At 39.6% G+C, this 15,808-nt stretch overlaps 1 protein-coding gene across 4 annotated transcripts in view; it reads left to right on the plus strand.

The window, feature by feature from the left end:
* OGDHL (oxoglutarate dehydrogenase L) overlaps window positions 1–15,808 on the plus strand; it is a 52,922-nt gene that overhangs the window by 15,425 nt on the left and 21,689 nt on the right. For all 4 annotated transcript variants that reach the window (XM_074924246.1, XM_074924245.1, XM_074924247.1 and 1 more), the window contains exons 5-15: window positions 2,521–2,636; window positions 4,579–4,733; window positions 7,586–7,732; window positions 8,119–8,209; window positions 8,694–8,873; window positions 9,234–9,362; window positions 9,746–9,925; window positions 10,207–10,359; window positions 11,648–11,750; window positions 12,042–12,170; window positions 14,446–14,596. In XM_074924246.1, the coding sequence (XP_074780347.1) occupies window positions 2,521–2,636; window positions 4,579–4,733; window positions 7,586–7,732; window positions 8,119–8,209; window positions 8,694–8,873; window positions 9,234–9,362; window positions 9,746–9,925; window positions 10,207–10,359; window positions 11,648–11,750; window positions 12,042–12,170; window positions 14,446–14,596 (1,534 nt within the window). The remainder of the gene's footprint in view (window positions 1–2,520; window positions 2,637–4,578; window positions 4,734–7,585; window positions 7,733–8,118; window positions 8,210–8,693; window positions 8,874–9,233; window positions 9,363–9,745; window positions 9,926–10,206; window positions 10,360–11,647; window positions 11,751–12,041; window positions 12,171–14,445; window positions 14,597–15,808) is intronic.

Consider the following 15,808-nt stretch of genomic DNA (forward strand, 5'->3'; position numbering starts at 1 on the left):
AAGAACATCTGATTGATTTTTCTCTACTGTTCAATCTAGCTGGTTTGTTTAAAATGTGGTTTTCTTCTTGATAGGCACTGAATCAATTTTTCTTTGATATGTAGGGAAGCTTTTTGGACCAGACATAACGCATAGTGCAAGTAGTAGATAAAACACGTTCTACTTGATTTTACTGTTAAGTACCTACTGCCTCTTTGCTGCTGTGCTTTCAGTTCTGACCCTTGATCATGTGAAGGCAGTGGAGTGCTTAAGCCTGTAAATAGAGCGGTACTTACACAAATCAGGGGTACTCTTTGAAGTTTGTCAGCTCTAATTAAAGGAAAGTACCTACTAGAACGTACATTAGACGTTTACTGGGTAAATATAATTTGTTTGGAGCATGGGTGACTGCTGGCATGTCAGTACAAATTTCTTTGAACTGTATAGAATGAGATGGGGGACGTGTCTGAGAGGGCAACCGAGGTGATACCTCAGTTAGTGAGGGGAAACAAAATTTCTAACCTAGTCTTGACAAAACAAAAAAGAGAAGGATCTCAAACGTCTATCCTTGAATGTTCCAGGCAGGAAATTTATGAAAGGTCTCTGCTAGTACAGAAAGTATTTTAGTATTTGATTTATTCTTTTTATTTGTGCATTTGCTTTGTCCCATCTTCTGGTTTCTTTTTTGAGAAACCTCCTGGTAGTTTCTTCTGGGAGTTGCTTCTGAAAATGCAGCTAGTTACAGCTGTACCTACTGCATGATGCAAGTTATATAATTGCTTTCAGGAACTCCTGGATTTCCATAAGGTTGTATCTCTTTAAACGTGAGGTGATGCTTCACTAAATATGCAGTGCTGCAGCACAAAGCACAGATGTTCTGTGTGTGCCCAATTCATTCCTGTACATGTTCTGGTTTTTGCGTGACAGAACATGAAGAGCCTGAAACGTCTGAGAGAAAGTCAGCAAAGGGGGGAAAAAAAATTAAAAAAAAAAAAAAAAGATATGTTAGCACTGCTTTGTTTCAAATGATGCTAAAGACCCTGTCATCCCTGGTGTCCCTTCCCCCTCTTCCTTTTTTTCTCTTTTTATTTTTATTCTTTTACTATTATAGAATGAATTTGGTGCTGGAAAAACCTATTATGGTACAAAAAAGAAGAAATAGTGATGAACAAACACTTTTTTTGGTCACTCTAGTTTTGATATTAAAGTATATTATTAAAATTAAAAATATTTTAAAAACATATTATTTTTAAACCACAAAATATGTTATTACTGATGGTGCTGCATAGTTAAAGTGGTGGCAATGCAGTTCTATGGCCTGACTTCAACTCTAAATCACAGAATCGCAGACTGGTTAGGGTTGGAAAGGACCTTAAAGACCATCTAGTCCCACGGGCAGGGCCACCTTCCCCCAGCCCAGGTTGCCCAAAGCCCCGTCCAACCTGGCCTTGAGCCCTGCCAGGGAGGGGGCAGCCACAGCTGCTCTGGGCAGCCTGTGCCAGGGCCTCACCCCCCTCACAGGGGAGAATTTCTTCCTTAGATCTAATGTAAATCTCCCTTCTTAAAGTTTAAAACCATCACCCATCATCCTACCCTACACCCCCTGATCAAGAGTCCCTCCCCACCTTTCCTGTAGCCCCTATAAGTACTCGAAGGCTATTTTTTCTGTTCTTCATTAAACAGGTCTAAGTTAAACTTTACCATCCAAAGCCTTCAAATTGCATCCGTATGAGTCTTTCAGTCTTTTCTGTTGTGTAGTTTGGCTTTTGAAACTGCGTAATAGTTAAATATTTTCTTAAACCATATTCTCAGCCAGAAAACGTTTAGCTCTGTCTCAATCAAGATGGGATGCTACTTGTTTTATTTGGGGTGCGTGTGGCAATCTGTCTGTTTTGTCGGGGTTCGCTGATTGGGGCGGGGAGCTGTACAGCCCTTACACGGCCTGGACATTACATTGCAAACGAACTTCCTGAGAAAGGGTGACCAGAAATACCTCGGAAGTTCTCCCAGAGCGTTTGCACAGCGTTATATTGAACATGTTCTCTATTTTCTCTTAGTCTGTCTATAACTGTTGTATAAATTAATCCAGTGTGCTGCCAGCCAGCTGGTTCTGTGAAAAGTGGTTCATTTTGTTTGTTGCTCATGACAGAGCAAGGAAGAAATCCCAGTCATTACTGTTAGTTATTTTATTGAACAGTGAAGTGCAAGATCTAATGTGGAGAATTGATGGCACATGCTAAAATAGAAGGAGGTTTGGGTGATTATCATTTCAGTTGTTCTATCTGAGCATTTAAGAAAGAATAGTTTGGTACCTCTAATCAAACAATAACCATTTAATTTAAACATTTCTTTTTAAAATCCACACTGAAGTGCATTGTGCTAATGGATTCCTCCAAAATATTTACACTTCCAATTTTTAATCCGGTACCTTCTTTGTTAATATTGCTTTATTAAACTTAACTTGTGGTCGTGTGAAAAACAATTCTTCTTTCCTTTTTGTCTGCTGCCCTGCTTCACAAATTGATAATGGGCCTGTTGCAGGGTTTTATGGTTTGCATGAATCGGATCTGGACAAAGTCTTTCAGCTGCCTACAACGACCTTCATAGGAGGAAACGAGAACAGTCTGTCTCTGCGAGAGATCATCAAACGGCTGGAGGTCAGTGGGATATTTTTTGATTTGGGTTTTTTTCCCCGCAAACAGAAGTGAACTTTTTCCCATTATCAGGCACAAAAAACGTATCGTTTGTCAGTTATTAATAGAGCATGTAAAGAATTCAAACAACATTAAAAAATAACCCTTGTACTGTTTCTAGAGATGGCAGCACCATTAGTTTCATTGCCTTGATATCTGAAATACGCAGATAAAGGATGAGCATAAGAGATGAATATGGTAGAATACTAGTTCAGGCTCTAGTTCTGTAAAGAGCTGATGTTGTTTAAAAGGAGTAGAGCCTTTAGAACTTGTCTTTTAAGTGTCCTACCACAGATAAACCACTTTGCATACAGTACTCGGTGCAGGGGTTGCTCTCAGAGCCCTCGCTTTGGTGAGACTTTTACCTGAGTGGAAATAGGAGAGTTGGGTGCCAAATTCATGAAAGCCCAGCTGTAGCTTGTAGATAGTGATGGTCCTTGTTTTCCATCCTCAATCTCTAGAGTTTCACTGTCTGACAGGTGATATGGTTATGCCATGTGAAGTCATCAAAGCTAAAATAATTTAAAGAAAAAATAATTGAAAGGAACAAACTTCATTAGAGGGGAACTCCAAATAGCAAAATGGCAAGTACGAGTGGTAACAGATTTGTAAACTACTGAGTAAGTATTGGATATTCCTGATTGTGCTTTTTCCAGGGTTTTGGAATGCTGAAGTTGTAGAGATTTCTCTTGCATGGTAATGAAATCCATTGGACTAAAAAGGGGTAGGAGTTAGGAAATATTTTAAAGGATGAAATAGAGAACTGGGTTACAAGAATGTAAAAATAAAATAATTACTGAGCATATAGGAGTTCACGGCTTCCACCTGTTGCAAGTGTGAGAGAATGTGATGACTTGAGTGTTTGACAATTACATTGGCTTAGCTGAAGCATGGTAAATTGTTAAGCCACAACATCTCTGTTGTGCATTTGAGCTCTTTATTTGCTTTTTGGTTTTTGCATTTCTAGCGTGTCTGTGCAGCAGTTTTCAAGAGATGATGCTTAAAATTGTGATGTGCAAATAAAGGGACAAAATCGATAGCAAAATCTAAAAACCTCAAGGAACTGATTTGTGTTAAAGAGAAATAACTCTCTGGTTTCCCTATTCTCTCCAGAGTTTTGGATTTTTTTAATTGAAATTAACATTAAATTCCTTTTCCGAGGCAGGAGATAGCACAGGCTATGTATTCAGAGCGGTGTTGTCTCAAACTCACAATAGGTCTTACTTCTGTTGACTTGTATTTTGGACACATTTTTCTGGTGAAATATTCTTTTTAAGGTAAGAAAAAGAAAATCTAAAAAATTCAACAAAAAGATAAAATTTCTGAAGTGTCTTTACATTTTTTTTTCCCCCTGTCCTTTCTGCTCTCAGCTGCTTGAATTATTTCTCAGATTTCCAGCCTTCTGATACTTGACAGTTATCAGATAATTTGCATGAGGCTTCATAGCTGTCTTTTCATCATCTCTGTTGCTTGATTTCAGATGACATATAAAAAAAGACAGGGTAAATTTTGATAAATTACTTGAAATCTTTGCTGGTGCATCTAAAGAAAAGAGTCTATTATGCCTGTAAGCGAGTTAGGTGAAATATGCCCGTCAGTTTCAGACAGGTTTATTGGCCTACTTTGAATGCATTACCAAATGAGAATCTTCCAGATTCAAAATTTTGAAATGTTACTTTGTAGAGAAAGCTTTCTGGCACAAACCAGATAAAATAATAAATTAAATAACAAAAAAATTAATTTATTCACTTATAGGATTACCGTGGGGAAGATAAGTGGAAGAGGAAGGAGACAAGATAGCTTTCAGAAGAGTAACATAGACAGAAAATATAATTTAAAAGATGTATTTGTTTCTTCTTGGCCCATTAACTCCTAAAGCTTCTGTGTTGGTGTTTTCACATCCTAGAATACCTACTGCCAACACATCGGCTTGGAATTTATGTTCATCAATGATGTGGAGCAGTGCCAGTGGATCCGGCAGAAGTTTGAGACGCCAGGAGTTATGAAGTTTACTAACGAGGAAAAAAGGACTCTGTTGGCAAGGCTGGTGCGCTCAATGAGGTACGCTGGGGTGGGCTGGGGAGCTGCTCTGCCTGCTGGGGGGAAGCTGGGGCAGTCTGTAAACTGCTGAGGTGGAGGTGAAGAGGCTTAAGTGAAGTCTGGAGTACAGGAGGGTGGAGTTAACCTGGCTGTGACGTGCCCTGTGAGGCGTGTCGGGTCTGTGTCGTGACTTGTAGTGTTCTATTTTCTTTAAAGGCAGGTTGTGTGCTGTAACACTTGTGCAGCCTTAGTGGCATCTCTGGCAATGTTTTCACTGCCTTGCAGGGATAAACTGGGGAAAAAATTGTTTCAAAAGACTAGTAATAGGCACCTGTGTTAAAGAAAATGGGTGCCAGAACAATGCTGGATACTGATCTTTGGCTGTGTTCTATCTACTGTGCATCTTTCTAGTAGGACATTATCAAAGGAAACCATCCTAACAGTCAGCTTAAGGAGAATTTTGAGACGTGTGATATGTTGAGGTGAGCGTTGGCTCGCTGGGATGCTAACAGTCTCTTGGGAAAGCTGTGCCAAGGTGGGACTGGCTTTGAGAGGTGCACTGTGATTTCAAGCCCTGGTTTGGCCCGTCTCCTTTTGACGTATGCCGAGATGTGCTGTAGTGTTGCGTGACCTGGCAGCAGGAGTTTTGGTCTCTGCAGTGTGTGAAAGCATGATGGAAACAGCTTATGGATAGCTCCCACTGGGACTATATGGAAATACGTGATCCCAGAGACTGAACTACCCTCTCACCCCTAAACCAAGACTGTCTTCTCAAGCGTAAGATTTATTCCGGTTCGTACAATCTGAAACAGTTTGCATATTCCTTGATAAACGTGAGTCAGAGACTTACAAAGACATATTTTTTGGTTAAGCTTTTGTGTTCAAAGACTTAAATGAAGTGCTCATTGGAGATGTTGAAAGATATTTTTGCCAAGTGGGGTTTTTTTGTTGATATTATAGCAAGATTCTTTGTCTGGTTCAAAGTTTAATTTAAACAGAAATAAATTTAAAAAAAAGTCCCTTAATGGTCAAGTGGATATTGCACTTGAGTAAGTTTTTTTAACAAGCTCTCAGTATGAACCATCTCCGTTTATCTTGAGACAAGAATTTGTGCTTTTATTCCTGCCTGTTTAAGCTGTGGAAAGATCTGGGGTTTCTAGTAGCATGAAGGAGCTGAACGTTCATCTTCTGCCAAATTAATAATTGTCTCCTGAAAATGGGAGAAGAAAGTTTTACATAAATTTTCACCTAGCTGTCTCTAGTGTGTGGGTTTTTGTCTGAAAATTCTAAAGAAAAAAATCTGCTTTTGTGTAAAACTGGTCAGCCTCTTGAGATTTGGGCTTCGTGAAGCAGATGGTCGTCATTTTGCCCAAGAATACCATTTTCAAAAAGGTTCATTCCAAGTACTGCGTATTTCAGGTTCTGGAAACTGTATTTTGAAGTGGGATTTCTCATCCTTTGTGGTCTTCACTGATAGGTTGTTGAACAAAGGGTCAATTTTAACTCTTCCTCCCGTTAAATACTCATTGTATGTATGTTTGAGCTGCTTTGTGTACGCATTAGTAAACATGTTAGACCCTGATTGTGTAGTCTGATCTGGACATTCTCTTAAGCCTGTGCAGGGGCCAGCATTCCTAGATTATCCCTTCCCAGAGCAACCATCTTTCCTAAGACTTGCTCCTCACTGGGTGCTGAACACATGCAGTGACAGTGGATGAGTTGCCAGCCTTTGGGAACTCACAGGGGCCTATATGGGCCTTGAAAGATGTGACCGAAATATTGTAGTTCTGCACACTTAGTGGCAGTTTGCTTCAAGTAATGAACTTTCTGCTCGTCCAATACTGCAGCTGTAAAGAGGAGGAAGGCAGCGTGTACCCCACTTTGATTTGCCCTGTAGGACTTGCCGTTCGTTTTCAGTTTGTATAAATTGGGAGGAACTCTGGCAGCGAAGCTTAGCTCAGGGTCTGGCTTCTTGCTTAGATGACTGGATTGTGAGGGTATTGATGGGCAAGCTGAGAAGAGTCTTTTGGCTACTCTTCATTTCACTGCTTTTAGGACTTCAGTCTAGAGAGGTAAATGTCAGCATCCTGAGCGAGGGACAAGCTGAGTGTTAATGGATTATGGCAGCGCTGTGAGTCGAGGCATTGCACAGATGATCTAACCAATACACTTCTTTTCATGAAGATGTATTTTCCTTGCCTGTTGTATCTCCAAGCTTTCCAACAGGTAATCCTTACAATGTTTGTTAAAAGGTGCTTTTTAACCACTCGCATTGCCGCTGGCCCAAATGCATTAAAGAATGAAAGAACATTTTGCTGTCAAGGGTTGAAACCTTCCTCCTGCTGAAGCTAAGGCAGAGCTACCGGTGCCCTAGTTCTTGGCACGTTACCAGCTGTTCCATCACACAGTCTGAGGAGCCCTGCTGTTGAAATAGCCCTGTTTTCTACTGAAGTATTTTATCATCACTTCCAGAAGATACAGGTTCTCTGTTATGTTTTCTTCCATCCATAGAAGAGACTTTGCTGTCACTCTGCCTTCCCAGTGGTCAGTACGCATTTTGTGTACGTGGGAAGGAGCAGAGTTTAACTTGGGAAGTGAATTTTGTCTGAGGAGAACTCTTCTTCCTGTCTGAATTGTTTCAAACTCCTGGTAAATACTTCTCAGATGGAGGAGAAAGAAGATTTAATTGTCTCCTTTGTCTGTCTCCCTCGATGTGACTTACTCCTGGAGGCCTAAAAATGTGTCTTCACGGATGTTTTATAACAGTGTAATGTAATTTTATTTGCTAAAAGATATTTGACAATAAGTATTTGCTACATTATCTTAATACAAGCACCCTCTCTTGGACTTTTTGGGGTTTCTTTTTGTCTCAGATTTGAAGACTTCCTTGCTCGCAAGTGGTCGTCTGAAAAGAGATTTGGTTTGGAAGGATGTGAAGTAATGATTCCTGCACTTAAGACAATCATTGATAAATCCAGTGAAATGGGAATTGAATATGTTATAATGGGGATGCCTCACAGGTAATGTCACTGGAAACCCCCCCGCAAATGGGTTTATTACATAGAGTCTAGAATGGAGAAAGTTTGGCAAGATAGTATCAAACTTACATTTGCAGTCTGCCTTAACGAATTAATTATTAATATCATTACACTAAGACTGATAGACAGCTACAACAGTCATTGTGTGTGCTTGGGTAACTGGGTGTTATAAAACATCTGTGGGAGTGCGTTGGAGGGACTTTGCAATGGGCAGGAGAAGGGTAGAATGAAGGGTTTCAGGTTCTGAAGTTTGACGTAAACTTCTTACTTGCAAATTTCTGACAGTGGCTTGCTGATTTTACAAGTTTTGTGCTGTTAACTCTATTACTACCATTTTTGACACATAACTGTGTTTGGAATTTTCTTAGAGGTAGGCTGAATGTATTGGCTAACGTAATCCGGAAAGAACTGGAGCAGATCTTCTGTCAGTTTGATCCCAAACTTGAAGCAGCTGATGAGGTAGGATGCTTCTTCAACAGGTCTACATGGAGAGGTCAACATTCAGGGTAGTTTTTGGTAATTTTGGTCATGCTTATTATGAAAATAGCATTATCAGCTGCTAAAACACAGTGTTGTCTTTTCTGGTTTCATATTCTGAGAAATATGATTTGGTGAAATTTCTTAATGAATTCAAAGGCTGTACCATGCCTCTAACACACAGAAGGTATCTCATGAACGATTGTAGATAAGTAAGCTCAGGGTCACTTGACTGAGTTCATAATCCCTAAGCATCTTTGTTTTATATAAATGAAATAAGTATCAATATTCTGTAAATATTTATCCATTATTTGATAGTAAAATAAGAGCAGTGTTCCAGTTTGAAATCATAGTGTCACACCCATAGTGCATACTGAGGTACTAGATGCATTTTTTAGATTGAAGCACAAATTTTAGGTGTAGACAATCGGGTGCAGCTGGGGTGAATGACGTTATTGAATCGTAGGGATCTGGAGATGTGAAATATCATCTGGGAATGTACCATGAGAGGATCAACCGAGCAACAAACAAGAAAATCACTCTGTCCCTGATGGCTAACCCTTCTCACTTGGAAGCAGTTGATCCCGTAGTGCAAGGAAAAACAAAAGCTGAGCAGTTTTATCGAGGGGATACAGCAGGGAAAAAGGTAAAGATTGTTTAATATCTTAACTCTTACTGCTAGTTTTCCATATTTTTAATAAAAATAGTTTACCAGTAGTTTTGTATCATGGAGCCTTCCTTTCTTCCCCCTTCACAAAAGGGTTATATCACCTGTTGAACTAGATGAGGTACCTCAAAGGTAACTTCAGGAAGTAGCCTTAAAACTTTTTCATTTGTGAACTGAGCAGAGAGTGCAGAATTCTGAGAAGTCTATGGTTTATTATAAAAATACGGTTCCATTTTATAAGTACTACAGATATACAGAGCAAAGAAACCCTGCTGAGAAGCTGAAATTGCAGTTCTGCTTTGTAACACGTGTGGCTGTGTGTGTAACCCTCCCTCTTAGGTGATGTCCATATTACTGCATGGGGACGCTGCCTTTGCGGGACAAGGAGTGGTTTATGAGACGTTTCACCTTAGTGACCTGCCGTCCTATACCACCAATGGCACTATTCATGTTGTGGTCAACAACCAGGTAACGAGTAGAGGGTTTTCCAATCGATTTATCTGCTGAGTAGTTGCTAGCTGGGTTTTTTTTTTAATGATTATTCTTGTTTGTTATTATCTGGGAGCATTGACTGCTCTGTTTATTAGAATGGTTAGGATGTTCCTGAAAATGATCACAGTATCTAGCAGCACTGAGTGGAAAAATATTTTATCACCTCCATTTATTTCACTCAATTTATAACACTGGATTAGGTTTGCTTTGTTTTACTTTCAAGGGAACAAAAAGAAGCTAGCTAGCCAAAATGAAAAGATGATACTACTGCTGCCTAAATGACTATTAAATGAAAACCTCAAACCTTCAAAAATATGAGATGCCCAAATTAGTTTAATGGAAGTCTCTGGAATTTTTAGATTGGCTTCACCACAGACCCCCGCATGGCCCGTTCGTCTCCATACCCTACTGATGTTGCTCGGGTGGTCAATGCTCCCATTTTTCATGTCAACGCTGATGACCCCGAAGCAGTGATGTATGTGTGCAGTGTAGCTGCAGAATGGCGAAACACATTCAATAAAGATGTGGTGGTTGACTTGGTAAGTCTTGATTTTTCTTAATTTTTCATTCTGTGTGTTACGTGCTACTCTCTTATTTTTCTGTGGCTTAGAAGACCCAAGTCAAGAAACATATTTTTATTTTAATGGTCTTTAGTTTCTTCATTTAAAAAACCAAACCAGATTACACCTAATAGATTACAAGAATCCATTAATGCTTTTATGCCATAAACCTCCTAAAAAATCTCTGTAAAATGATGCAATTGAAAGATTTCATTTTACATTTTTCCTTACCAACAGAAACAATCTTTCTCTCTTTGTAGGTTTGTTACCGTAGGAGAGGGCACAATGAAATGGATGAACCAATGTTCACCCAGCCTCTAATGTACAAGCAGATTCATAAGCAGGTGCCGGTGCTGAAGAAGTATGCTGACAAACTGATTGCAGATGGGACTGTGACACTGCAGGAGTTTGAGGTATGTGCCAACGGGGTTACAGGGAACTTAAGATGCTGAGGTAGGAAGACACAACTGTCACTGTGTGCTGTCTGCTTAAAAACTTTCATTACTGTGATGAGTCTTCACCCTTTGACACTTCCTGATTGAATTTTTGGGTTTTCATGTAAAATAGTGTTGTAACAAAAGGACTGGAAGTGCTGTCAAGTAATTAATGCATGTTGCACAGAAAAGAATTTGCTTCAATTCTGAGATTTGTAAAAGGTGATCAGATGTGAATGTTGGAGATGGAGACATTTGTCAGCTGGTCTTTATCTCTAGAATCTTGATTCAGTGGTAAGACAGTATTTTAATGCTCATAGGTATAACTGTAGCTTCAGGCCTCTATCTAGCAGTAATGCAATAAAATCAATTTAACCTTTTAATTTTCTTACAATAAATCAGCTAAGTTCAGGGATCATTTGAAATATTCCAGCAAGATGAAGTGTAGCATCTGGTGCCTGCATTAAGCTGGTTAGGTCTTTACCTTAATTTTTTTGAAAGGCAGCCTGCAGATGCACAAAAGGCCCCTCTGAGGAGGTGAGGCTGACTGTAGTGACCCGGCACGGCACACCAACGACACGGCAGTGTGTGGGTGCATTCTGTTCCCCGCTAGAACGCTCACAGCTCCTGCGGAGCGGGCCAGTAGTGCCAGGGGCTTTGGGCACTGGATCCTGGACCTGGATGGATGCTTTGCTGTACAGACTGAGCTCAGCACTGCTGTTAATTACTTACTGTTTGAGATTGGTTAGCTCAATCACTTGCCTGTGGTTTTGGATTGAAACGTAGATATTGTAGAGGGTTCTGCCTCCATAGAGTGTGGTTCTGTATCTGTGCCATGACGGGTGTGGCCAGCAGATTCTTAGCTAGGCTCTCCAAGCCAGACTAGTTTTCTAGGAGATTCTTTTCTAGTCTTTAGTGGCTTCTGCAGCCAGAAGTATGAGAGCTGAGTAATGCTGCTGTTAGAAGTACGACTGTAAACTGTATTTGGTACTTCAGAAGCGTCTCATTCTAGAGTAATGCTTGCAACTTCAGTTCTTGGTACTCTCCTCTGTAACACCTGTCCAACAAACTAAATAATTTATTTAATGTGGGTAAGCACGTTTCTAGAATGCAGTTTGATCCTAGATAAAATGAAATTGTTTGTTTGCAACTAAACATTCTTCAGAAGTGAAATAACTGTTTTTATCATACTGAATGATAGGTGTCGTCTGTAAGATACACGGGTGTTACATTTATCTGTTTCAAAAAGAAAGTTTTTCTTCTGCAGGAAGAAATTGCAAAGTACGATAGGATATGTGAAGAAGCATATACTAGATCTAAGGATAATAAGATCCTACATATCAAGCACTGGCTTGATTCACCTTGGCCTGGTAAGAAGTGTCCCTTCACTTATCCTAGAGTTAATATTACTGTGCTTTTACTTTGAGTCCATATTCTAGAACTCAAATGTTTTTTATCGGTGTTCCTTTCAAATAAAACGTGACCTTCAGTTTACCCCTGTTAGTACTAAATAGGTGAAGTAAGTAGTAAAAGGTAAAAAACTAGGTTTAGGCTGCTGTGTAGAATGTGTTTTAAGAGTTGTGAGTTTTTACATAAATTGCAGATAGTGTAGATATCTCTTAATCAATCCTTGAATATCTCACCAAATCTTTTACTTCCAGGATTCTTTAACATGGATGGAGAACCCAAGAGCATGTCTTGTCCTCCGACTGGCATTTCAGAAGACCTGCTGACTCACATTGGCAACGTAGCTAGTTCAGTGCCAGTCGAAGACTTCAAAATACACGCAGGTCAGCTGGAGTCTTTGCTTCTCCTAGTGGCTACGTTTCTTGCTCAGATTTTATATTTCTGCACACAAGTTCTGTTGGGCCATTTCTCAAAGAGGAAAATGCTTGTGACTTCTATTTTAACTCTTCCACCCTATGGGCAAGGAGAATGTGACAGTTAAGGTCCTGCTGCTTGTTCTCCGCATAATGTTCTTTCAGTATCACGCCACTTCTGTTCCCTACCTCATTAAAATAGCTTTTCCTCTGAGGGAGGTAAAGTCTCTTTTTAATGTTAAGTTAATAGCTCCTTTCATTCCTCAGGTCCCTGTGGAACATGCTTCCTCTATGCAGCACGTTTGTGGGACTTAGAAGGCAGTGAGACACCCATCTCAGGAAGCACTATTTAACATTTGGGGAGTTTTAATGCCAGAACCAGCGGTAACTTGAGGTCTACTTAAGACACTCTCCTTGTAGTTCGATAACTTTCTACACACGAATATAGCTTGGTCTTTCCAGACCTGGCAACACTGCTGATATACTTAGGAGCCTAATTTTCATACAGCTGAATGGACTCTGTGTGGGCAAATTCAGATAGTTTTTCTTTGTTTACCATTTAGCACTGATGATAGCACAAATCTAGCGTTTTCTCAAACAGCTTTAACTTTTGGTCTAAAGAGATTTAGTTCTGAATTTGGCATCTATTAGAGTAAGAATCTGAATGTGCTGGTCTCCCTGGGGAGCCCTGACCCCGTGTCAGAGTCCTGAGTTAATTCTTTTGCTCCCTGGTCAGGTTGAAGTCTAGCAGCACCTCTCCAGGGAGCAGTAACGTGTTAATTCCATGGGGGAACGTGCAGACGTTTTGTTTAGGGATCTTTTTTCTTTTGTTGGCTTGTAGGGAACGTCCTTAAGATCAGGAGAAAGAGCTTTTTTTTTTCTGTGTAAAATCTTAAGCTAATCTTTCTTCCCCAGAGTCATCCATCAGGGAATAAAGTGTGTCTGCTGTGTTACGTGTTTCTGTTCCTTTGGGACAATTAAACACTGTTACTGGTAACGATGATGGGGTATTCCCAGTTATCAATTGCAAGCTTGTTGAGCAGATACAGTTAATCAATGAACTTTAAAACTCTTTTACACGTTTGTGCACTTTGTTGTGACACCGATACATTTGAAATTATAGTCAGCCAATAAAATTTTGTATTAGACATTTAATTAAAAAGGTAATGTAGTCTCTCTTTAGTGACTTGATTAATCATTGACACTGTGTAATACTTGCCAGTATATAAGATAAATTTATGGTTCAAAGCAAACTGTGGTCTGCTAGATTCTTTTATGCAGTTTAAAAGGCCATGAGGAAAAAATTTTGGGAGAATTAGAAGGGGAAGAGCACCTTTGTCCTTCCACTAGAACAAAACAGCTTAATATCTTGCAGTCTTTCAGCAAACAATTGGAAGATTATTTCGGTTTATCAAATGTTTAGTATATTCTAAAGAGAAAATTTTCAAGTTGTTTTTTTTTTCTTAAAATGCAGCAATTTTGATGACACAGTAGTTTTATGTGGAAAGCAAGCAGGGCAATTTTTTTTTTAAATGGGGAAAGTAGCAAAGGGAAATAGGAGAAAATAACAAATAGCAGAGCTGACTAAAAGCATCAGTGCAGATGTGGAAATAAGATGGTGTCAGGTGACACTGAATACACTAGCCTTATAGCCTCAAAGCACCTGTGTGCATCTTTGAAGTTGTTTTCCCTTTAAAAGTCACAGTATGTGACTTGTGTTTTCGCTTACCAAGTTATAAAACCTTCACTGTAAAAAACCCAGCTATTGGTACCAACTGTAAATCCATTGGCAGCTGCTACAATTTCCTATTTATATGATATTCAAATTATTGATTAAACCAGCCTGTTTCATTTTGTAACATCTCCAGAAGTCCAATAAGACAAATGCCAAGAAAAAAGTGATAGAGAAGAAAAAAACCATGAACCCAATAGCTTGATAAAAGAGTACTTAGTGTTAGAGATACGAGAATAAATCCTTAGGAAGAAGTTATTTCACCATGAGGCTTTTTAATTGTCCTCAGTAGTTTGACACAGCCAATCTTATTTTCTTCTTCTAAAACAAGGTATGAACATTATGCATAATGCAAGTTATTTTACTTTGCTAGTTCAGTTCTAGAACAATTTGTAGACCCTGTTAGGATCTGTGTTTAACTGAGCCAGTGGGGAAGGAGAGTGATGAATGTAATGTGAATATAAAATACCTCTGAAATAGGTCCACTGATTTCTGATCTTTATTCCAATGTAGGACTCTCTCGGATTTTGAGAGCCCGCCTGGAGATGACCAAGAACAGGGTTGTTGACTGGGCCTTAGCAGAATACATGGCTTTTGGCTCTTTCCTGCGGGAAGGGATCCATGTCCGGCTGAGTGGACAGGACGTGGAGAGGGGCACGTTTAGGTGAGTACTGACGTAACTGTTAAATGCTGTCCCATACTTAAAGAAACATCTTGGCATTTTTTAAACAACACGGTCTTCTGTGGGGAAGGGGCAGTTGAGGCTATTCAGCATTAATCTGAATGTTATAGATTCTGGCAGTCATGAATAATCAAATCGCCTGTATCTCTGTAAACAGCATTTTAAAGAATTGTATTTAAGGCAAAATAAATGTTCTTACATACTTTCTTCCTTCTCTTGATGAAAAGCAGAAATTATTTTTTTCTGCTTTTTAACTAAAAATTCAGCTGCAGTCTATCTAATTGCTGAGAAGTAAAAGAAGGGCATTTGCTGCTGCAGATTTTGAAGGCTTAAATACCATTCCAGTGGCGGCTGCTTGGAACTCGGGTGTCCTGTCCCCAAACGTGTTGCCAGTTGAGAAGGTTTTTTAAAGTGGAATAAGGTTCTTTGTACCGAGATTTCTAATGGCTGTGGAGCATGAATGAACACGGAATCTGATCACTTGGTAAAATACATTCAGTTCTGCTGCCTTACCTGATTCTCTGTGGAGTAAAACGTCAGTGATGTATTTAATTGGAGCCTTTGATGCGAAGCCCATCGCGGGGGGTGAATGAACTAGCAGCTGCCCGGCGCTTCGTTGTGAATGCTTGCAGGAAAGAGAGAGAAATCTTGGTGCCAGTCTTCTCTGATACAGTGCTCTGTTTCTGTGCTGAGCTTCGTTTGGTATCCAGTCTTTTGGGCTTTCTTCTTCTTACTCCCATTCTAATGGCGCTTTAACAAAATCCTTTAAACAAGACCTGAAAACAAAACTGAAAATCAGGAGATTCCCTCTCCAATTTCTCATCCTCCTTGGTTTCAGTACCCTGGTCTTGTAAAGTGGTGACCATCTCCAGGGAGAGGAGCACACATGGTCATTGTTTAGCAGCCTGCCCACCTGTTTCAGGTGAGTGCTTGGTCATGTCTAGCACGTGCCTATAGACTTCGGTTGAGAATACTGATTCTCTGTTTTCCCAGTTCTCTCACTGATGGAAGAGGATTTTCCACAAGTACTGTCCAGATTTTCTTTATGTTAAAAATAATTGTTTTGATCACAGTAATACAGGAAAAAAAATGAAGAATGTGTTCAAATAAAAAGCTATTTAGACTGACAAAGACTAGCTAAGGATTCCTATTGCCATCTGGATTTTACTAATCAGCCTTTTAGAGAAGGAGTAA

This window comes from Athene noctua, chromosome 21, assembly GCF_965140245.1.
Source record: "Athene noctua chromosome 21, bAthNoc1.hap1.1, whole genome shotgun sequence".
NCBI classification, from domain to species: Eukaryota; Metazoa; Chordata; class Aves; order Strigiformes; family Strigidae; genus Athene; species Athene noctua.